The sequence below is a fragment of the Astatotilapia calliptera genome, chromosome 1 (genome assembly GCF_900246225.1).
Source record: "Astatotilapia calliptera chromosome 1, fAstCal1.2, whole genome shotgun sequence".
Classification (NCBI taxonomy): Eukaryota; Metazoa; Chordata; class Actinopteri; order Cichliformes; family Cichlidae; genus Astatotilapia; species Astatotilapia calliptera.
The window spans coordinates 562,792-586,001 of NC_039302.1; the positions used below are offsets into that span (position 1 = coordinate 562,792).

The window sequence follows — 23,210 nt, forward strand, 5'->3', positions numbered from 1 at the left end:
TTCACAAGCGCATGGCACAACACAGAAGAGCCACCTCCACAGGACAAGACTCAGCAGTCCATCTGCATCTTAAGGATAAAGGTCACTCTTTCGAGGATGCCAATGCTCACATTTTGGACAGAGAGGACAGATGGTTTGAAAGAGGAGTGAAAGAAGCATCTATGTGCACTGTGAGCGACCATCTTTGAACAGAGGCGGGGGTTTACGACACCAACTCTCTGCCATCTATAATCCAGTTTTGAGATCCCTCCCAGACGCCTTAACGCCCACTCACATCCTGGGCCATCTGACCTCAGGAATTCGCATGATAAGGTGGGGCCAGGTTTCACAATGAACACACCCGAAACTCTGGCTGATTGGGACCCACGGCCAGTTTCACACCTTGGCTCAGGCGATTAGAGGATCATCAGGGGGTCCTTTGTCCCTCTGTGGGGGGTTTCTCCCACTAGGTTTATATCTGGGACTCTCCACCATTTGACCTTAGAACTGAAGAAGCTTCTCGGATGAGAGGTGAAACGTCTTCAAGCAACTTAAAGAAGTCCAGACGCTTTTCTTTGCAAGCTCCTTTGACTACGGTGGTGGCTAACCAACCGGACATAGTGGTGGTAGACAAACAGAAGAAGACGGCCGTAGTGATCGATGTAGCGGTTTCGAATGACAGCAACATCAGGAAGAAGGAACACGAGAAGCTGGAGAAATACCATGGGCTCAGAGAAGAGCTCGAGAGGATGTGGAGGGTGAAGGTAACGGTGGTCCCCGTGGTAATCGGAGCACTAGGTGCGGTGACTCCCAAGCTAGGTGAGTGGCTCCAGCAGATCCCGGGAATAACATCGGAGATCTCTGTCCAGAAGAGCGCAGTCCTGGGAACAGCTAAGATACTGCGCAGGACCCTCAAGCTCCCAGGCCTCTGGTAGAGGACCCGAGCTTGAAGGATAAACCGCCCGCAAAAATTGGTCTGTAACTGCAGTGTCTGACCTGCACATCCCATATATTGTTAACAAAAAAAACAATTTTGAGGTTTGTAACTTTTTAAAAATTGAATCAATAACAACAGTGTGAAATATGAGGAAGGACAGGTGGGTGTTGGCAGACAGACAGGGGAACTTACTTTGAGAGGTAGAGTTCATTGAGATTGTGCAGACCACAGACTGATTGGGGAACACATTCCAGCTGGTTGTCATTCAAGTAGAGCAATTCCAGTGAATCACGCAGAACATCAGGGAACTCTATTGCACACACTAAAAGAACAGAGCCACAGATAGCAAATTTGCTCAAACACACACAGGAAGATACAGTTTAACCACATACTATACTACATACACAAAAGCACTGGGTAACTAATGGCCCACCTACAGGAATGTCTTGGCAATGATGCTCCAGGTGTACACGTTTGCGCTGATATTAACACCAGAGGAGAATTTGAACTCTTCAGTCAATCGAGTAACTGGAGGCTATTAAGTATCATGTGCCTCAGCAATAAACAACGCTGCTCGGCAACTACCGTAATTGTCGGGCTATAAGCCGCTACTTTTTGCACAAGCTTTGAACCCTGCGGCTTTTAGTCAGGTGCGGCTTTTCTATGGATTGTCCATGATTTTTGTGATATCGTAAGACGATTTGTTTTGTTTGTTCCGCTGTTGTACGGCACTACGTTGCCTGGCGGAAGGATCGGGGTTCAAGAGTGGTATGTTGGTCACATGTCCATCCGCCAGGCAACATAGTGCCGTACAAGTAGCGCGAAAAACAAACTTCAAAGTAGCGCTACGCGTTCAGCGGGAGTCGTGGATGACCAGCGGCGATAAACTTGCGAAAAGCAAGTTATGCTCAACTCCACTGGTGGATTCTGACAGCGTGGAAAAGTGTGAAAACATCCACGATCACCAACGGATTTTGAAGGGCTGGACTGCTGCATGATGGAGAGGAGGACACCGCCACGGCCCTTCTGAGGGTGTTCGACTCTGACACTGACAACGAGGATTTCTTTGGTTTTGAAAGTGACAACGAAGGAGAGAAGCGGAGAGTGGATGACGAAGCCACCCTGAGCCTGTTCGTTTCCGACACTGGAGAAGAGGACTTTGGTGGTTTTAGAGCGCAGGAAGAAGAGAAAGATGGTGAATGACTGACTTTTCTTCTTGTTAAAGCCGTGTCACTGCACCTGAGCCTAAAAGGTAGGCCGAATCTATTTTTCTGGTGTGCTGTAGGTTATTGTTATGTACTACATGTGCAAATATGTACCCATAACTTGTTTTTCAAAATATTAATAAAAGGGGTGTGTCTCCAAACAGCCATCTCTTTCCTGACAATTCGCTTTGTGCATATTCTCTTACATATGATAAGTCAACATTGAAACACCTGCGGCTTTTGGTCAGGTGCGGCTAATGTATGTACAAAACAGGATTTTCCCCTGATTTTAGCTTGTGCGGCTAATATTCAGGTGCGCTTTGTAGTCCGGGAAATACGGTATATGTCGTCTGCCACTTTATTGCTGAGTTGCTGTGGTTGCTAAATGCTTCCACTCTGCAATTATACAACTTACAGTTAATCCTGGAATATCTAAGAGGGAAGAAATTCCAGGAACTGACTTGTTGCAGTGGTGGTATGCAATGACAGCTCTTTAGAAGAACCATTTCTTTCACAAATGTTTGTAAAGGTAAAGTGCATGGCTAGGTACTTGTACTTAAAACACCTGAAAACACTTGTCAACAGACGTTTGGCCAACTTGTTGTGTGACAGAAACACCAGCAAAATACAGAGTGTGTCATCAGCGGCCAGAAGAGACAAGGATGCCACCCCGAGGATGTCGGCCTGTCTCAGCAACGAAAAGCCCTGAGCATCCAACATGAGTATGAAGGAGAGGAAAGCAGTCACATCACTTAGTAATGACAACAACATTTTCATCCTTCTGGCAGACAAAAGTTGGTGCATGGCTTTGCTAAACCAGAAGGACTATGATAAGAAAACTTTGTCACTGCTAAGTGACAAAAATACTTATGAGCCCCTAAAAAAGAGACCCAGGTAGTGGTTACAGGATGAGGGTAAGAGATTGTCTGAAGCAGTTAGAACAAGGCAATGCTGTTGACCGGACCTCATACCACAGGCTATACCCAGGGGAAGCTGCACCAAATATGTATGATTTACAGAAGATGCATAAACAGGGTGCACCTTTAAGACCGATTGTCTGTATGATCAACTCAGTCACCTATAACTTCTCAATTCAATTCAGATTTTTTCAGTTCTTTGCTACATAATTACATATACATATACAGTGGAACCCCGACTTACGAATACCCCATTTAATGAAAAATTCACGTTACGAAGGCACTTAACGGCAATATTTCTGCCCGTGTTACGGCAAAATGGGTGCTTCGACTTACGAAAATCTTCGACTGACGAAAGACCCTCAGGAACGAATTCATTTCGTAAGTCGGGGTTCCGCTGTATATTAGTGCTGTCAGCGTTAATCTCGTTAAAATGATGTCAACGTGGCAAGTCTGTGCGTGGGGCTGCACGAGGTCAATGCGTTAGTGCCGTCCAGCCCCTCACTCGCTAAAGGAGATTTGCTGTGTTAATGCGGTTATGGCATCTACGTCATTTCAACGAGATTAACGCTGACAGCACTAGTACACACACACACACACACACACAAGCTGGGAAATGACCTCTACCTGGGTCTGGGTCCCTCCTGTTCCACGTCGTCAGGAAGGCCAGTCTCCTGGATTTGGGACTATCCTCTGTTCTAATGGACACATTTTAAAATACAGTTAGCAGACCACTCGTGTGAAGAACAGTGACTTTAAAAATCAACAGCCCTGATGATTCACCAGAGTTAAAGTAATAAACTGTATGCAGCTATTCCTTTTCTTGTCTTCTCAATCACTGAGAATGGAAGATAAATTTATATGTTCAGAAATCTCTACAGAGATTATAGACAAGACTAGACAAAATGAAACACAGATTATACACCAGTGTCAGTTTTTAGGTTTTTATAATTATGTAATTATTATTATATATATCAGTATAACCATCTCAGAAACATATCATTACGTACAGCTACTTTCAATAATATTGATAACTTTTTAGACTCTTTCTCTCTGGTTAATTTTTCTTGCGCTGGGACCAGTATAACACACACCATTTAGTTAAACTACAGGAATATCTTAAAAGACATAAAGACCTACATAATGTTCAATGTGCTGCTTCTATATTCAGATAAATCTGAGATTATTTTACTTGGCCCTAGAAATCTTAGAAATATGGTATCTAACCAGATGTTTACATGGATGGCATTATCTTTAAGACCTCATAGTACCATAACAACTCAGAAGAGCAGTTTGCTCTCAGCTGCTTTACTTGTGGTTCCTAGGATATTTAAAAGTATTATGGGAGGCAGAGCCTTCAGCTTTCAGACCACGAATGGACCCTTAGTTGTGCTGCAATATCTGCTCCTTTGTGCCAGGAGGACCAGGATGAGGACTCCCTCAGCCCTACAAAATGACCTCCAGTATGCCACTGTTGTGAATGTCTCTGACCAATCAGAAATGACTGGCATTTTTCATTGAATACCAGAATCGTTGGGTCCATCCTGTGCTTCTCCCAAATGAGACCAGGTTTATCCTGAGCATATGCAACAGAGGTGAAAGGGTCAGTAGAAGCTGTGGAGAATGTTGTGCTGCCTGTCAGCTTGATCAGTTTTGGTGGTGGGTCAGTGATGGTTTGGGGATACGTATCCATGAATGGAAGCACAGACCTCTATGGAGTAGGCAGTAGCACAATGACTGCTATTAAGAATAAAGGTATAATCCCTCGACCTATTGTATGAGCCTAAGCTGGTGCAGTGGGTCCTGGGTTCCGGAGTTAGTGTAGGACGATGCCTGGCCCCATGCGGCAAGAGTTTGCAGGCAGTTCCTGATGGATGGCCCCCAAATCCAGTACAATAACTCTGTCTGTGTTTTGGCCCATTCAATGACACCAGGTTGTCCCCCAGACTGTCCAGGAACGTTTTTAGGTTCTGGTCTAGATCTGGGAGGAGATCCTCTCAGAACCCACGAAGCTGAAATAGTTTTAAATTCCTGTTTTGTTACGAAACAAAGTGGGCGAATGAAGTGAATAACTTTTTCAATAGCTCTGGTTTTATCTTCAGAAGCCCACAGACCTCAACAGTTGGTGATTCTGGCATCACACTTGCTGAAAACCCTGGAAAGACTGGCTCTTGCTTATCTTTGGCTCCAGGTGAGCTTGTGGCTGAGAGTTTAGCTTTATGCAGCCGGCTCAGGGTTTTGGAGTGCAGAGGGAGCTCCTGAAACCCTTCTATGACTCTATGGTGGCATCAGCCTTCTTTTATGGTGTGGTCTGTTGGAGCAGCAGTTTCTCCTCTGGACACAGGAAGAAACTGAACAGGCTGTATTTTGGGGTGGCCTCTAGACCGGCTGAAAGAAGAAATTCTTTAAACCAGTTTGCAACAGCGTGACACAGTTATGTGTGTGATGACTTCTTTGCGCGTGTGGTTGCTTAATTCTATGTGCAACGGTTGATGAATTTCTGTGCAAGTGGCAACGAATACCTGCATCAGATTTTGGTATTCATTGGAAAATGCCAGTCATTTCTGTCCGGTCAGAGATATTCACAATACTGGCCTGCTGGAGGTGATTTTGTAGGGCGGAGGCAGTCCTCATCTTAGTCCTTGCACAAAGGAGCAGATACCAGTAAGAGATAGTAGTCCTACTAAGGATTAAGGACTTCCTATGGCTCTGTCCAGCTTTTGTAGATTAACTACCTGTTTCTTTAAATCGGCTCCATGGTATTCACCCACAAGACCATGAAAAGTAGCTGTGTATGCAAAGCAGACCCACTTACGTGCGTGATGGCTTCTTTGTGTGCGTGGTTGCTGAGTTCTACATGCAAAGGTTGTCGAATTTCCATGTGAGGATTTCTATACCTATCATTCATCTTTTTTTTGTTAGCACATGGGCACCATACAATTTACTCTGTACCATTTTGAGGTGCTTCAGTGAAATTTCAGCAAAATCTCACTGAAGCCCCCCCTCCCCTTGCACTGCATATTATATCTACAGTTTACACCAAAAGCATGAATCTAGTTGTAAACTAGTGTAAACCTGAATCATTCTGAATTTTAATGCCAGTAATTGAGTCAATTCATTTGTAAAAACAAAGTCATGAAAGGGTGACAGATGTAATCTATATATTTTGAGCTTAAGCTCAATTAAACACATGACGAGCTTAAACTATCCATAGAAGTTAAAAGCTTGACCTAACAAGATTTCATAACAGTATTCAAAATCAATAATTAATGAATAAATCAGTCGACTCTGTTCATTCACTGAAGTGTTATGAAAGCTTAGCTAGACTCAGCATGAGTCCTCTGGACCAGTTGACTATACTAGACAAAATATACATGTACATAATGATGTTGTGTTTGTGATGACAGGACGTACTTGCCCAGATGGTTTTGAGAAAGATCAAGTGTCTTGAGCTTAGAGCACTTCCACTTATTGGGGGCTGGGAGTGTTGTAATGTAATTCTCACACAATCTCAAAGAGACCACAGCCTGATAGGACAATGAATGAGAAGACAAATTAGATACTGCAAACCACACATTCGCTTTTTCAATCCAAGGAAAATACAGCTGGCTGTTTATGGCTAAGGTGGTCTCTGGTAAACGGCCTGATTCTTATACAGCACTTTTCTACTCTCAAAACACTTAATACAGCATGCCACATCCACACAAGCACTTTCTTCTATGCTTTAAGTGCTTACTAGCTAACATTCACACACATTCACACTCTGATGGATGCATCCGAGAGCAACTTGGGGTTAGTATCTTGCCCAAGGATAGGGACTCGGGGAGCCAGGGATCAATCCACCAACCTTCTGATCAGTAGTACAGCCACCCACTGGTGATTCAAGTATACTGTATCATTAACAATGCCAATAAGGTCATAAGCAATAGGGAAAGTTTGCTAACTGCAGTGACCAAACAGTCTTCAGACAAATGTATGAAAAATACAATAATATGATTAAGCCACTACTTTGGAATGGACTTATCAGAACATCTAGGATAAAGTGTTTTAAAGACTAATATTGTATTCCCTTTTGCCTCCTTATTTGCTGGTTCTACCTCAGTTTGTCTAACCAACGGTGTCACAACTGTGAGACAAATAACTACAAATAAATAAAATGAAAATGAATAAATCTAAAGAACCTTTAACATTTTTTATCTTACCCATCCTGTAACTCAGTCTACCCACAGTAGTATAATACAGTAATATAACTATGTTATAATGTTTATTAACTGATCGTAGCAGTTTAAAGCTTGGCTGTCTACTGTTATATTAAGAGCACTACAATCCATGCACCAAATATAATCTGCAGGCTGAGCCAGATATTTTTGCATCTAACAGATTTATGCTGTATTTGTTTTAGACTGCAGAACTTAAAAGATTCATGAAGCCAAACACAGAGAAGTAGTGCCATCTGAAGGTTGTTCAGATCACTGCTACTACTTTAAGTAGTCAACCGTTTGTTTGCTTGTTTTTTAATTAAGAGATTTTTCCATCTTGATGAATATTAATATATCTAATAAAAGATCTACATCAGTGCTCCTACCTCCAGTTCAAAGATATATGAAGGAAGTTCCTTCAGACTGTTGTCAGAGAAGTCTACTTCTTCCAGATGATTCCTCCAAAAGATGGAGATGGTGTTTGGAAGATTCTCAATCAAATTGGAAGAAGCTTTGCATTGCTTCTGCACAGGAAAAGACAGAAATATATATATATTAGTGTCACTATGCATAACTTCTAAAAGGCTGATCTCTGTGGGTGAATGTATAGAATCAGCATCAAAATGAAAACGAAAAAACCAAGGCTAACTGCATCTGCAGTATATTAGTGTTGAAAAAACAGAAAGGAATAATTATGGCTTTTTACCAGTGGACAGGCCCAGGGGTCAGGGAAGGTGCTCAGCTTGTTCCTGCTCACATTGAGGAGCCTCAGGGATTTCAAACAGTGCATGACAGCTGTGGACAGACTGGTCAGGCAGTTTTCAGACACATCCAGCTCCTCTAGCTTACGAAGACCGATCCAGTTAGTGGCTGTTAGAATGGAATTAAACAACACATATAAACTAGACATTAAAACTAGTGTGAATTACCACAAATAAAAGTGGGATGCTCAAAAACGTATCTGACACACTACGAGAAAAGTGATCTAAAAATCCATTTTCATTTTTTCCCCACATTCTTTTTGCCCACTTATAAAGAAAGAAATAGTCTCTAATTGTTATGGTTATTTAATTGCAATGGAAATATGATGCATAAAAAAAGACAATAAAATATATAAGTTGATTTGCATATCATTTAGAGAAATAATGACTTGTTGTTGTTTGTAAGACAAACATGACATGGCGCTCACAGTCACTTGTATGTTCTCTTAGGAAGCATTTGTTTCAGAGCCAAATTCCTGTTTGTGCCTCGCCCTGAAACACAAGAGTTTTTCACCTCCCTCTCCTGCCAGTGGTGCAACTGATCTTTACTCCTGATGTCAGCCTTTTTCTCACAACATAAAACTCTTCAGTTCTTTGCTTCTGATGACTCTCCCTATTGATTCTATTGTCCTCTTAAAGGAGCTTATGCATGCTCAAAATTTCTTCAGTATCCAATAGCACAATATTTGTCAGATTTAATAAGCGAGCTTATGCAATAGCACACACTACATTTGTAGGATTTATTAGTGCGAATGAGTACCTTCTAGCCAGGGTTGCTGCATTCATTGCTGCATTTGTCTTCAGCAGACAGGTGGTTCAAATCTTTGCATTTGGTGACTGGTGATTAAAACTGAAACCATTGACCCGTGTGTCATGGATTCTCCCATCTTTCAGCAAATCAAACCTATTTTCATCTGTTTTTAGTTTGTATAGGTTTTCTTGGCACTGAAACAGGTTTCTTAAATAAAACTCTTAAACTGGCAGTTCATTATTCATCACACACACACACACACACACACACACACACACAGCAAAGTAGAATGGATGTGCAAATGCTCTGGTTTTACTTGAGATTCGCCAGTTTAAATAATTAAAATATATAATTCCACTCTTCAGGTGATTTAAAGAATATGGGATTTCAACATTCATTCATATCCATGTAGAAAACTATACAAACTGTGTTTGTAATGATCTAACCCCTGTGTACTGTTGATATGTCACTGTGACTTTCTTGAACAAAGAATGAGTGTGAAGATCTAGAAAACAACTGAGTGTAAAACGTGTTCAAGGTCTTGACGCACTCTTGGTGTCTTCATTATCAGGCTGGTGCCTACATGACTGTGAGAACTGAGCTCGCTACAGCTGAATAGACAAAGATTGTACCCACACAATCGGTACAGGAGTGGTTATTATCTTGCAATCCGGTCGTTAAGTCTGACGTCACTAGCCATGTCTGGGTCTAAACTCCGCTGCAGGTCCATATATCAAACGATCACTATGGCATTACTGAGAGTTGAAAAACTGTCTAAAGTCTTTCATCTTTAATAAAATGATCAGCGTTCTGCTCTACCAGGTGTAACAATTGAGTTTAACATCCAGGCATCCATGAAAACGGAATTTATGACATTTAACGGAGTTAGAAGTTAGCAGGGAGTTAGCTCGCTAGCTTCTATCTAAATACAATATAGCATGTCCTGACTGCGGCGGTTTGGAAACAAATTAAAACGTACAGCTCTGTTATCACTTCCAACATAAATGAAGACAGAAAACTAAACAGCAGTGACGTTTGTAAGGTTACTGAAGTTGGGCTAGCTGGTATATAATGATGTGCTACGTGACCGCTAGCGACACAGCTATGTTAGCATAATATAAACAAGCTAACTTTTTTTCCACTGGATAAAAGTTAACGTGAGTGTTCTCGGTGGTCAGGAACAAATGTAATCGCATGGCAGGATGCTGTAAAAGGACCAAACTTCAGCCAGGAGAACAACTGAGATAATCCATCCACAATACGAGGTTAGTCATTCATATACTGCTGCATGGGCTGGGCTGTAGTTACATCCTAAGGTTTTAAAAACTGAGCTTAAATAAATGATTAGCGGTAATAAAAGCCGAGGGAGGTCAACAGTGATCACTGACTGTTTTAGGAGCTTTTTGAGATTAAATAGAAGAAAATGCAAAACATTAAACATGTTAACATGCTGTATTGGTCCCTTTGTAAAGATTTTAAAAGAGTCTTTCAACAAATCTCGGAAAATAAGTTCAGTTTCGATGTTCCTTTTTTCCCCTACAACTATAGACAATGCCTTTTGACCTCCAAACATGGTCTTAAGAGTTCATTTTGGTCTCATCTGACCAGACTATATTCTCCAAGTATTTCACAGGCTTGTCTAAATGTAGAGCAAATGGTAAACAGCTTTCTCTTCAGCAATGGAGCCTTGCGTGGTGAGCGTGCATACAGGCCAGTCAGGTGAGCGCATTATTATTTATTTTTTTATTACATTTTATTTAAACAATTGTATGTGCTGATTCTAGGTCTTTCTGTAGTTCTCTGCAAGCAGTCCTTGGCGCTTTAACTCCTCTGTCTGAAGTCTTGCAAGGAGCAGCTCTCTCCACTTCCAGATTATAGCCACAGCAGCGCCGACTGAAAACTCCAGTAGTTTAGAAATTGTCAGAAATGTCATCAGTATGTTTTGCAACAATAAGATTGCAAAGGTGTTTTACCCATCATGACATGTTTCTTGTGTGACACCTTTTCAGAGGCCATCAATTGGGACCAAACCAGCTGATATTAATTTGTTTTGTAATTACTTATAGATTATTTTAGGTAGTGTCACGACTTTCCATGCCTTTTTGCACCTCCCTTTCTTCATGTGTTCAATACTTTTTACCTGTGTCATTTCTCAGTATTACACATAATTTATGGACATGGTTTGATTTCTTTGTTACAAATTACAGCGGTCCCTTGTTTAGGGACCAAGATGGCGCCGCGTATGGATGCCCTGGTGCTTCAGTGCGTTACTTTTGTTTTGTTTTTGTGCATTTCTTCTGTGTCTGGGCACTCCTCTGGATACTCGTACACCAGAGAAGAGCTCCTTAACTACAGGACCACAACGCCTGTGGATTTATTTCCAATATTTGTCACATCTGCGGCAGATTTACTGCAGACTCTGACCAGGAGAGCGAGACGCCGAAAGAGAGGAAAGCGAGCCGGCGCTCTCGTGCGTTTGAGGAGACGCGGACTGCGAACGGCTCTTCCTGGGATCTTCCTTTCTAATGTACGCTCACTCGGGAATAAGATCGACGAACTGGCCCTGATGAGAAGCATGAACAGAGACTTTGCCTCATCCTGTGTCTTATGTTTTACGGAGACGTGGCTCTGTGAGGACATCCCAGACTGCGCGCTCAAGCTGGAGGACTTTCATCTGCTGTGCGCGGACCGGCAGGCCGCTCTCTCCGGTAAAACCAAAGGTGGAGGTGTCTGCTTCTACATCAATAGTGGCTGGTGCACAGATGTGACAGTGATTGCTCAGCACTGCTCTTCCTCTCTGGAATATCTTTTTATTCACTGCAAACCGTTTTATTTTCCGCGGGAGTTTGCTTCATTCATCTTGGCCGCTGTTTACATCCCGCCAGATGCGGATGCGCAGGCAGCTCAGTGTGCCCTCGCGGAGCAGATACTGCACATGGAGCGGACATACCCGGACTCTCTCATCATTGCTCTTGGGGACTTTAACAAAGCCAATCTGAGCCATGAGCTTCCAAAATATAAGCAGTATATTAAATGCCCGACCAGAGAGGAGAGGACATTAGACCACTGTTACAGCACGATCAGCGGGGCCTATCGCGCGGTGCCCCGCGCTTCACTCGGACTTTCTGACCACATCATGATCCACCTAATCCCCGCGTACAGACAGAGGCTGAAGCTCTCCAAACCTGTCGTGAGGACCAAAAAACTGTGGAGCAACGAGGCTGTGGAGGAGCTTCGCACGTGTTTGGAGACCACAGACTGGGACACAATGAAGGCTGCTTCTAACAGCTTGGACGAGTTTACGGACACTGTCACCTCCTATATCCACTTCTGTGAGGACAGCATTGTGCCATCACGCACCAGGGTGAGTTATAACAATGACAAACCCTGGTTTACCCCTAAACTCAAAAAGCTGTGGCTGGAAAAGAGAAAGGCGTTCAGAAGCGGAGACAGGGACTGCTACAGAGAGGCCAAGTACAGGTTCACTAAAGAAGTGGACATTGCTAAACATCAGCACTCTGAGAAGATGCAGCAGCAGATCTCAGAGAATGACTCGGCCTCTGTGTGGAAAGGTTTTAGGAATATCACAAACTACAAGCCTAAAATCCCCCACTCCACTGATGACTTGCTCTTAGCCAACACCCTTAACGACTTCTACTGCCGTTTAGACGAGCCATCAGGCAGCCTTCACACCTCCAACGACCCCAACAATAGGGACACTTTGGACACTGATTCCCCCACCTCTCCCCCCTCCATAGAGCCATCACCACCTTCAAACAGTTCACCTACAACACCCCCCTCCTCACCCCACACAAAAGAGGATTTCACACCACCTCCTCCGACCACAACTCTTCATATTCATGAAGCAGATGTGAGGAAGCAGTTTAAGAGTCTGAATGCTCGGAAAGCTCCCGGCCCAGACGGTGTGTCTCCTGCCACCCTCAGACACTGTGCAAACGAGCTGGCCCCAGTGTTTTCTGGCATCTTCAACTCCTCACTGCAGGTATGTCATGTGCCTGCCTGCTTCAAGTCCTCCACCATAATCCCTGTCCCCAAGAAACCTAGGATCACTGGACTAAATGACTACAGACCCGTGGCTCTGACATCTGTGGTCATGAAGTCATTTGAGCGCCTAGTTCTCTCCCATCTCAGGACCCTCACGGCCCCCTCCTGGACCCCCTGCAGTTTGCATATAGAGCCAACAGGTCTGTAGACGACGCCATCAACATGGCCCTACACTTCATCCTGCAGCATCTGGACTCCCCAGGAACCTACACCAGGATCCTGTTTGTGGACTTCAGCTCTGCCTTCAACACCATCCTTCCAGACCATCTCCGAGGCAAGCTTTCCCAGATGAATGTGCCTGATCCCATCTGCCGGTGGATCACTGACTTCCTGACGGACAGGAAGCAGCATGTGAGGCTGGGAAAGAACGTCTCGGACTCCCGGACCATCAGCACCGGCTCCCCTCAGGGCTGTGTTCTTTCTCCTCTGCTCTTCTCCCTGTACACCAACTGCTGCACCTCCACCCACCAGTCTGTCAAGCTAATCAAGTTTGCAGATGACACCACCGTTATTGGACTCATCTCGGACGGGGACGAGTCTGCCTACAGGAGGGAGGTTGAACGTCTGGTGTCCTGGTGCAGCCACAACAACCTGGTGCTGAATGCCCAGAAGACAGTGGAGATTATTGTGGACTTCAGGAAGCACACAGCCCCACTCCCCCCCATCATCCTGACTGACACCCCCATCACCTCTGTGGACTCATACTGCTTCCTGGGTACCACCATCACCCAGGACCTGAAGTGGGAGCCCACCATCACCTCCGTCATCAAGAAAGCCCAGCAGAGGATGTACTTCCTGAGGCAGCTGAAGAAATTCAACCTGCCAACACGGACGATGATGCAATTCTACACTGCAATCATCGAGTCCATCCTCACCTCCTCCATCACCGTGTGGTACGCTGGAGCCACTATCAGGGACAAACAGAGACTGCAGCGTGTTGTGCGCTCTGCTGAGAAGGTGATTGGCTGCAGACTCCCATCTCTGCAGGACCTGTACACCTCCAGGACACTGGGGCGTGCAGCTCAGATCTCAGCTGACCCTTCTCACCCTGGACACAGTCTGTTTGACCTGCTCCCCTCAGGCAGGAGGCTCCGGTCCATTCGCACCAGAACCTCTCGCCATAAGAACAGTTTCTTCCCCTCTGCTGTTGGACACATGAACAATAACCATATGACTGTTCCCACCACTAACACATGACCCTACGCTGTGTTCACTGCATCATTCCATGTTTGGCACTGATCACCACCTGCACTCATGTATATATCTTTCAACGTAGCACTTTTAATTCTTATTCCTACTTTTATTTTTTCATGTCTATTTAAGCGCAATTTATGACAGTATGTTTGCACTGAAGCACCGCAGCAATTTCCTAATGTTGTAAACCTGCTCAACATTTGGCAATAAAACCCTTTCTGATTCTGATTCTGATTATCGTGGGAGTTAAGTTCCACAAATAACCCGTGAGAGGTGAAATCCAATAAGTAGCCAGCTTTATTTTTTACAATTACTATAGACGTTTGTAAAACCCCTCACTACACACTTTATACACTTTTCTCAGACAGGCACAAACATTTTCACACTTTTCTCTCTTGTTTAAACTCTCAAAGTGCAAACCTTCGTAGAAAAATAAGTCCAGTATTATAGAATGAAACCAAAGGAACCAACAGGGGCCTTCGACGGTGCAAAACGTTTCGTCGACATTGTTGTTTGTTGGGGAGAAAACTTACAAACACACAGTGCAGCACTTCAGAGTCACACTGCCAGCGATCGAAGATTTACAGTGGGGCAAAAAAGTATTTAGTCAGCCACCGATTGTGCAAGTTCCCCCACCTAAAATGATGACAGAGGTCAGTAATTTGCACCAGAGGTACACTTCAACTGTGAGAGACAGAATGTGAAAGAAAAATCCATGAATCCACATGGTAGGATTTGTAAAGAATTTATTCGTAAATCAGGGTGGAAAATAAGTATTTGGTCAATAACAAAAATACAACTCAATACTTTGTAACATAACCTTTGTTGGCAATAACAGGGGTCAAACGTTTACTATAGGTCTTTACCAGGTTTGCACACACAGTAGCTGGTATTTTGGCCCATTCCTCCATGCAGATCTTCTCGAGAGCAGTGATGTTTTGGGGCTGTCGCCGAGCAACACGGACTTTCAACTCCCGCCACAGATTTTCTATGGGGTTGAGGTCTGGAGACTGGCTAGGCCACTCCAGGACTTTCAAATGCTTCTTACGGAGCCACTCCTTTGTTGCCCGGGCGGTGTGTTTTGGATCATTGTCATGTTGGAAGACCCAGCCTCGTTTCATCTTCAAAGTTCTCACTGATGGAAGGAGGTTTTGGCTCAAAATCTCACGATACATGGCCCCATTCATTCTGTCCTTAACACGGATCAGTCGTCCTGTCCCCTTGGCTGAAAAACAGCCCCATAGCATGATGTTTCCACCCCCATGCTTCACAGTAGGTATGGTGTTCTTGGGATGCAACTCAGTATTCTTCTTCCTCCAAACACGACGAGTTGAGTTTATACCAAAAAGTTCTACTTTGGTTTCATCTGACCACATGACATTCTCCCAATCCTCTGCTGTATCATCCATGTGCTCTCTGGCAAACTTCAGACGGGCCTGGACATGCACTGGCTTCAGCAGCGGAACACGTCTGGCACTGCGGGATTTGATTCCCTGCCGTTGTAGTGTGTTACTGATGGTGACCTTTGTTACTTTGGTCCCAGCTCTCTGCAGGTCATTCACCAGGTCCCCCCGTGTGGTTCTGGGATCTTTGCTCACCGTTCTCATGATCATTTTGACCCCACGGGATGAGATCTTGCGTGGAGCCCCAGATCGAGGGAGATTATCAGTGGTCTTGTATGTCTTCCATTTTCTGATGATTGCTCCCACAGTTGATTTTTTCACACCAAGCTGCTTGCCTATTGTAGATTCACTCTTCCCAGTCTGGTGCAGGTCTACAATACTTTTCCTGGTGTCCTTCCAAAGCTCTTTGGTCTTGGCCATGGCAGAGTTTGGAGTCTGACTGTTTGAGGCTGTGGACAGGTGTCTTTTATACAGATGATGAGTTCAAACAGGTGCCATTCATACAGGTAACGAGTGGGGGACAGAAAAGCTTCTTACAGAAGACGTTACAGGTCTGTGAGAGCCAGAGATTTTCCTTGTTTGAGGTGACCAAATACTTATTTTCCACCCTGATTTACCAATAAATTCTTTACAAATCCTACCATGTGGATTCATGGATTTTTTTTTCACATTCTGTCTCTCACAGTTGAAGTGTACCTCTGGTGCAAATTACTGACCTCTGTCATCATTTTAAGTGGGGGAACTTGCACAATCGGTGGCTGACTAAATACTTTTTTGCCCCACTGTATGTAAATTTGACAAGCTGAACACATTCTGTACTGTACAGGAGACACGGCACGAGACTGATTGACAATGGTCTACAGCCAATCAGGAGGCAGAACACAATGCGCTGTAAGGAAAAAAAAAGAAGCAAAATTCCACATAAAAAAATCTGCAAAACTGCGAGGTGACAGGTGAAGCGCGTTATAGTGAGGGACGACTGTACTGCACACGTTTGTAAATCTTAGTTTACACTTGTGGATCACACTGTGTGCATTTGTAATTAGAGTGGGTTTAAAATATCCATTTTAGTTTGAATAATGCGATACTAACTCAGGTTTTGCCACTCCGACCAAAATTCACCGAACCAGCAGCAAAAGAAAACTACGCTTCACGTTTGAAAAATATCATCATGAAATCCTTTTGCGTTTACTTCCTGCACATCGTGCCTCTCTCTCAGTGTACTCAGAGACCAGTTTACCATCAAAAATCTGTTTTCTGCATTATGCGCTTATTATGCATCAGACTATCGCTGTGTACGGCGCTGACGGCTGCTGTTTTCTTTTCCCAACAAGAAAGGCTCATTTCTGCTGTTCAAAACTGAAGAAATGTAAACTTTTTAAAATGAGGCTAAGTTGCAAAACGCTTAGCCATGTCTCTAATCAAACCTCTGTAACTTTGCTTCACTTCAGCAGCATCAGGTAATATTCATTTGTTGATTCATGGTTTCTTCCATTTTTCTTCTACTGCAGAACATTTTTAAAGGTTATCTGCTATAAAAATCTAGGCCAGGAAAATCTCCTTCATGTTTTTCTGTGTTTTATCCTCAGTTACTTTGACACAAAGGCCTCTGCTGCGATGTTTACACCTCTGATGACGTCTCACCAATGATCTGAATTAGAATATTTCTGATTGTCTGAGTAAAAATGGAATCAAATCAGTTGCCCAGCCTTATTTGGACCCCTTTGAGACAAATTTCCTTCCATACATGTTCATCTGTTTATTTGAACATTTTTTCCTTTATCTGTGATGTTCTTTCACCTGCTCATCTCTGCAGGATGTGAGGTGGGAAAGACTGTGTGACACCCATGTGAGAAGGGGAGAGTCAAAATGAAACTACACGGGTGTTTCAGTGCAATAAAATAAGACTTAAAACCAAACATGATGAGCCTGAAAGATGAATTGTGAAATAAATTATGTTTACACAACAAGTGCATCCATGCTACCCTCGCTCCCTGTCAGTGCTGGGAGACATCTGAACTTTCATTGACCCCCCCACCTCAAAGACTCTAGTAACAATACATTTAAGACTTATTCTCATTAAGTTTATTTTGTTTTTCAAATGTTTTATATTTATTATTTAATACATTTATTATTTACTTCTTAATGTTTTCTTTCTTTCTTTCATTTCCGTACCCCTAAATTTATGTGGTTACACACAAGTTTTATTTCAAGTACAAAGAATCTGACTCGCCTCGTCTATACAGTAGCTGACTTATACATTTACTGTTTCAGTCATCTCACCTATATCTGTTGTTCCATTTAAGGCAAAAAAAAAATAAAATGGTTAGGGTTAGCATATCTCTGTCCATAAGTGCATACAGCAGTACATACATAGAAGAAAAGTTGGAACATACTTTTAGGGAGGTCAAACAGAACTGTGAGCTGGTTCTTGGCAGCAGAGAGTTTCTGGATGTGAGTGAGATGGAGAAGTCCAGGTGGCAAACTGCTCAGCTGGTTCTCAGAGAGATTCACCTGTTGTAAACTAAAGCAGAGGAAAAATGGAGGTTAGGGTTATCCCTACCCTACAATTACATTTGTCTATAAATCAATTAAGTATAGATTATCAGGATAGCCAATCACATGGCAGCAACTCTGTGCCTTTAGGCTTGTAGACACGGTCAAGAAGAGCTAAGAAAATTCATACCAAGCACTGGGAAGAAAGGTAATTTACCTGATTGTGAACAAGGCAAAGTTCAGTGGCAAGACAAAGACCAAGACAAGAAAAGGGCAACACACACAAAATTATTAGCGTGTGAATGACTTTCCTTTGCTAATTTTTAAAGTAAATCGACAAATTCCCAATGGAGGCGTTCCAGGACTGTGTCCTCATGTACCTGGAGCAGATGACTTCCTGGGAGTTGTTTGCTAAAGGAAGCTCCTGAAGTTCATTGTTAGAAAGATCCAAAGTCCTCAGACTGATGAGACCCCAGGGCACCACGGAGGGCAGAGAAGACAGGCAGTTAGATGACAGGTCCAGCTGGGTGATATGCGCAGAGACATCCATGAACCAATCCAGCTCCAACCAAGGCAGCTGAAGACCACGCCAACACACACTGACAACCTACACACAGACACACACAGGGCAATGTTTTACTAGACTGTGAAGAACACAGATGCATTCAGAGCTACCTCTCACAACTCTTAATGGTCACATATTCTGAAAATAGTTAATCATTTATTAGGGCTTTAATTATGTTAACCCTAAAAAAACAAAATGCTTGGACACTGCCAGCACGGGGCGCCCACACAAACGCAAAGCAGGAGATGAAGCGTCGCTGAATATGTTTCCAAACCAACTTCATTCTAAGACAAAGACTAGAAAATCTGCTGAAGCAAATCTGTCCTTTGGCTTCACCTGCACAGGTGCAGAGGTAGGTCTCCCTGCAGGGTTGGTTTTCCCTGCATCAGGAGCAGCGCTGGGCTGTTTACATCACAGACAAACAGGATCCCACAGCTGTTTATGTTTTTGAACCCATGTTGCACAGAGAGGCATTTTTTGAAAAATGTATTGATGCAATGTTGAACATTATTACACAGGAAAAAACAACTACATGTAAAATAATGACACCGTGACGCCTCTGCCTTTGTAAACAGAGGGACAGTAACTGCGTGTAAAACCTGCAGACAGTCAGATTAACAGTATTTTGTCTCTATCATTCTGCAGTTCATCTCATGTAAACAATAACGTGGCCACAGCGTGACGTGAATTAAGGCGCATACCTCTGACGCTGCGTGACCAACTCTGTATTCCTCGTCCACACGGAAACGCAAAAAAGGAGTTTAAAAAAAAATCTCAGTTTTGAGTCGAAACATTGTTTACGTGGACGAAACAGCTGCGTGTTCAAAATCACCCGTGTAGGTGCGGACGCAGCGTAAACGAGTTAGTAGTTTATTTTATTACTACCTGTAATTTATTGCTGATTACTTGTATTTGCTTAACTGTTTACTAAATGTTTGAGGTGTGAAATAAACAGCAATGGAGCAAAATATGGGCGCGTGTGATTGGAGGATGTGTTTGTGCACGTGTGCACGCGCGAGAAGGGGGGGCATCATTTTTCTTGTAAAACAAGGAGGGGCCCAGCAAAGAAAGTTTGGGAACCACTGCATTAAAGTAACTTGTTGTGGTATAGCGCCACTTGTATGTGATTATTTGTGTGGTGGAGTCAACAGATCACTTGGTTGTGATTATTTGTTGCTACGTTTGGTTTTGTGTTGTAGCAGGTCAGGTAATCATTTTGGGTTTGACTGTTGTGCTCCTTTGTGTTGGTCACATGTTACTTTTTGTGTGTTCAGTGTGGCGACTTTAAATCCTCATGCAGGGGCATCCATGCTTAAAGATGTGAACACTGTGCTTCTGTTAGCTTTTACTTTTATTTCAGGTTTGTGGATCAAGGACCTGAAGGCTTCAGAGGGGCTTTTAATAAATGTAGGGGTCCTAGAGTACTTTTGAGGGAGGAGGTGTTACGTCCCTCTGCAGCCCCTAATTTATTAGGGCTTTAATTATGTTTTGACAGTTGTGGTCACCCATATAAGGCTGGCAGTTTTGGTGGAAACAGGTTAATAACATTTACTTTCCCACACAATAAAACAATGAAGTTACCTTCCTAAATAAGTACTGTATAAACTCTCCGTGCTATAAGTAAGTCCTGCAGAGATCCTGAATAGATATCTGACAGGACATGAAGACCAAACATGGAGATAAGAAAAAAGAAATAAAAATGTGATCAACAACAGTAATCTCCTTTAACAGCCATGCATTCACTGGATAAGCAGCACGGACCTTGTCTCCTTCTGCCTCGTATGTTTCCTGCAGTTTCAGTCTGAGAATACGTTTGCTGAAGGCTGGATGGTCCATAAGGGTGTATGAAGAGAACCCTGCTCCGTTTTGCAGCAGGAAGAGAGCGATCTCCTCATTATCTACAAAACAAAACACAGTCTTTACTTCATATGGACATGTTGTCCAAACACATAGTCCTTAGAAAAACTAAGCACACCCAGCTTTCTAAATTGAACCCTCACATCACTGTGGAGGAAGTCTAGCCTGCTCTTCTTTACAGCATTACTTCAGGCTTGATCTGTTGCAGATTAGCTGGTGTGTGGGACACCTGTTGGGCACTCGGCTCCACATTTGACTCTGAAGTACTTTGGTATACAGGGGAGTTAATTGCATAGTCTGAAGTCAATTTGCTGTGAATTGTGTTAACTCACAGCTGTACGCTCCAGACAAACTGCCAAGGTTTGTGCACGTGGGTTTTGATTATCGATTAAAATCGATTCTGGCTTGGACAACGTGATACCGATTAATTAAAAATGGTAAATGGCCTGTATTTGTACAGCGCTTTACTCGTCCCTAAGGACCCCAAAGTGCTTTACACATCCTGTCATCCACACATTCACACACTGGTGATGGCAGCTACATTGTAGCCACAGCCACCCTGGGGCGCACTGACAGAGGCGAGGCTGCCGGACACTGGCGCCACCGGGCCCTCTGACCAAATCCTGAATCGATTTTTGAATATAAATTTATTTTGCCCAAAACACCAGAATCTCAGGTTAAACCTCACAACCACCAAACATCTAAAACAGTAAATGAGAGCAGGAACACGGATTCTGCACAAAGGGTTAAACACAAAACGTGGTCCACGCATCCGGATCAGCGAGATGCCGCTAGGGCTGTTCGATTTTGCATAAAATGAGAATCACGATTTTTTGGCTTAGAATTGAGATCACGATTCTCTCACGATTTTCTTTTCCAGTATAAATATTTATCGCACTTATTAACTGCACATCAACTTCGTAACAGTTGAGACTGAACATAAAAACAATAAATAAACATAAAAACAACAAAATGTTGTCCTGCTTGAGATTCCGTCTCCACCGTTGCTCGACGCTGCGTGTACAGAGCAGGTAGTGCAACAATAGAAAAATAGTTGCGGGACGGCACTGTGTAGCGTTTGTCTAGGGTGTTGATCGTTTTCCTAAATCCCTCGTTTTGCACAGTGTTGATGGAGCCATATCTTTGGTCAGGTGATAAGTAATAGCCTCCGTAATGTCTTTGTGCCTGTGGGAGGTCGACGGGTATAGAGAAGCGATGTATAAGGTTCCCGTTATTGATGTTTGGGTGGTTGACCGGGACGGATTTTCTCCTGTCACTTTCTCGTCATCGCTGACGTGCTCGCCGTGGTTTTTTTCCTGCTAATTTTAGCATCACACGGCACAGCTTCTGTATCACGTGGTATAAGGCTCCGCCCTCGTCATTTGTTGAGCAGGAAGAGTGAGCGCTTTCATGCAGAGTACGTCCCGGATCAAAATGCGCTACAATCGTCGTCTTTTTTTATTTTATTTTTTTAATCGTTGTCATTTGGAAATGAGATCGCACATAAGTATGAATCGAGATCGCGGTTTTCTAACGATTAATCGTGCAGCCCTAGATGCCGCCTTTCTCACCCGATGGCACGACGTGGACACGCCGTGGAGGCTGAAAGCTGACAGCTCACTGATTGTTGGCGCTTTGTGTTTACGTCCTTTTTGCGCTGATTCTGAAGCTACAGGTTTGATCTCTCTCCAAACAACACCGACTGAACCAGCAGCCACAGACGATCCAAACAACGCTTCACATAAACATCGTCACGATTTTCCTCTTACTTCCACCACGATAAAAATCACACTTCATGTAGAGCTCTCTCTCTCTCTCTCTCTCTCTCTAATTGAGAATCAAAACCCACCCCTACTTGTTACCCAGCAGTCTACGGTGTCGGCCGCTGGTTTTTTTGTTTGTTACTTTTTTTACTTACTTCCGACAAGAAAGCCTCATTTCTGCTGTTCAATACTGAACAAATTTAAACTTTTTAAAATTATGCAAAATTGTAAAATGTTTCTGACTGTCTGAGGCAAAATTTCCTCGATTCAAATCGAATCGTGGATCGAATCGAGTCAGGACCTTGTGACCTCGTGCTATATAAATAAAATTGTCACTATCATCATTTACCAGGATGAAAACATTTTCTTCTATTTTGAATTTGTGATTTGTTCTATTGCTTTCTAGACTCTTGTGTGAGTATATCCTTACTTGCTTGTGAAGCAGCATACAGTGGCAGGCCAGTGATGACAGCAAATTCATCGCTATGGATTGCACAGTCCTTGGCGTCAGCATCATAGCTCTGGACCAGCAGACGAACCACATCGAGGTGACCCTCCTGGCAAGATGTGGCCAGCATCGAGTTGAGCAAATCTTTCCTCAGGCATGGACCTACCAAGAGTGGAGTAGTCAGAACAGGATTGTTTGCCAGTGATTTGTTACTTATTTGTTTTTGAAAAGTTGATGAAATCAAAAATAATAAATAGGCTCCCAGTTTAAACAGGTTTGTACTGCTAAATCATGTGCCATGGCGAATGCAGATGCTCTACTGTTGCCTTTTCTGTTCAAGACAACCTTAATAACCCCACCATGGTCCCACCAGTTACTTTATCAGGTTTACAGTCCCCGCCCATCTCTTCTTTCCACTACAAACACAGTGTCGCTGAAAGATGGCGCTTTCTTCACAAAAACCTTGAATTAAATAGTTACTTATGAATGTGACCAAGTGCTTTTTGCAGTGTTCAGATTTCTCAGCATTACTGCAGGGTTACAATATAAAGCGCCTTGAGGCGACTGTATATATATATGAATGAAGCTAAACTGAACTGAACTTAAAAACATAAACAATTCTTCCTTCATCCATTTCAATCTAATCAAATAAATTGAAACAATTAAAAAG

At 43.3% G+C, this 23,210-nt stretch overlaps 1 protein-coding gene across 1 annotated transcript in view; it reads right to left on the reverse strand.

Annotated features, from left to right (window-relative positions):
• lrrk1 (leucine-rich repeat kinase 1) overlaps positions 1 to 23,210 on the reverse strand; it is an 88,445-nt gene that overhangs the window by 49,343 nt on the left and 15,892 nt on the right. Inside the window, exons 5-13 of the mRNA XM_026182375.1 lie at positions 22,523 to 22,702; positions 20,234 to 20,370; positions 18,288 to 18,514; positions 17,808 to 17,935; positions 7,944 to 8,107; positions 7,624 to 7,761; positions 6,453 to 6,565; positions 3,666 to 3,736; positions 1,109 to 1,238 (exon numbers count right to left, since the gene is read on the reverse strand). Of these exons, the coding sequence (XP_026038160.1) occupies positions 1,109 to 1,238; positions 3,666 to 3,736; positions 6,453 to 6,565; positions 7,624 to 7,761; positions 7,944 to 8,107; positions 17,808 to 17,935; positions 18,288 to 18,514; positions 20,234 to 20,370; positions 22,523 to 22,702 (1,288 nt within the window). The remainder of the gene's footprint in view (positions 1 to 1,108; positions 1,239 to 3,665; positions 3,737 to 6,452; positions 6,566 to 7,623; positions 7,762 to 7,943; positions 8,108 to 17,807; positions 17,936 to 18,287; positions 18,515 to 20,233; positions 20,371 to 22,522; positions 22,703 to 23,210) is intronic.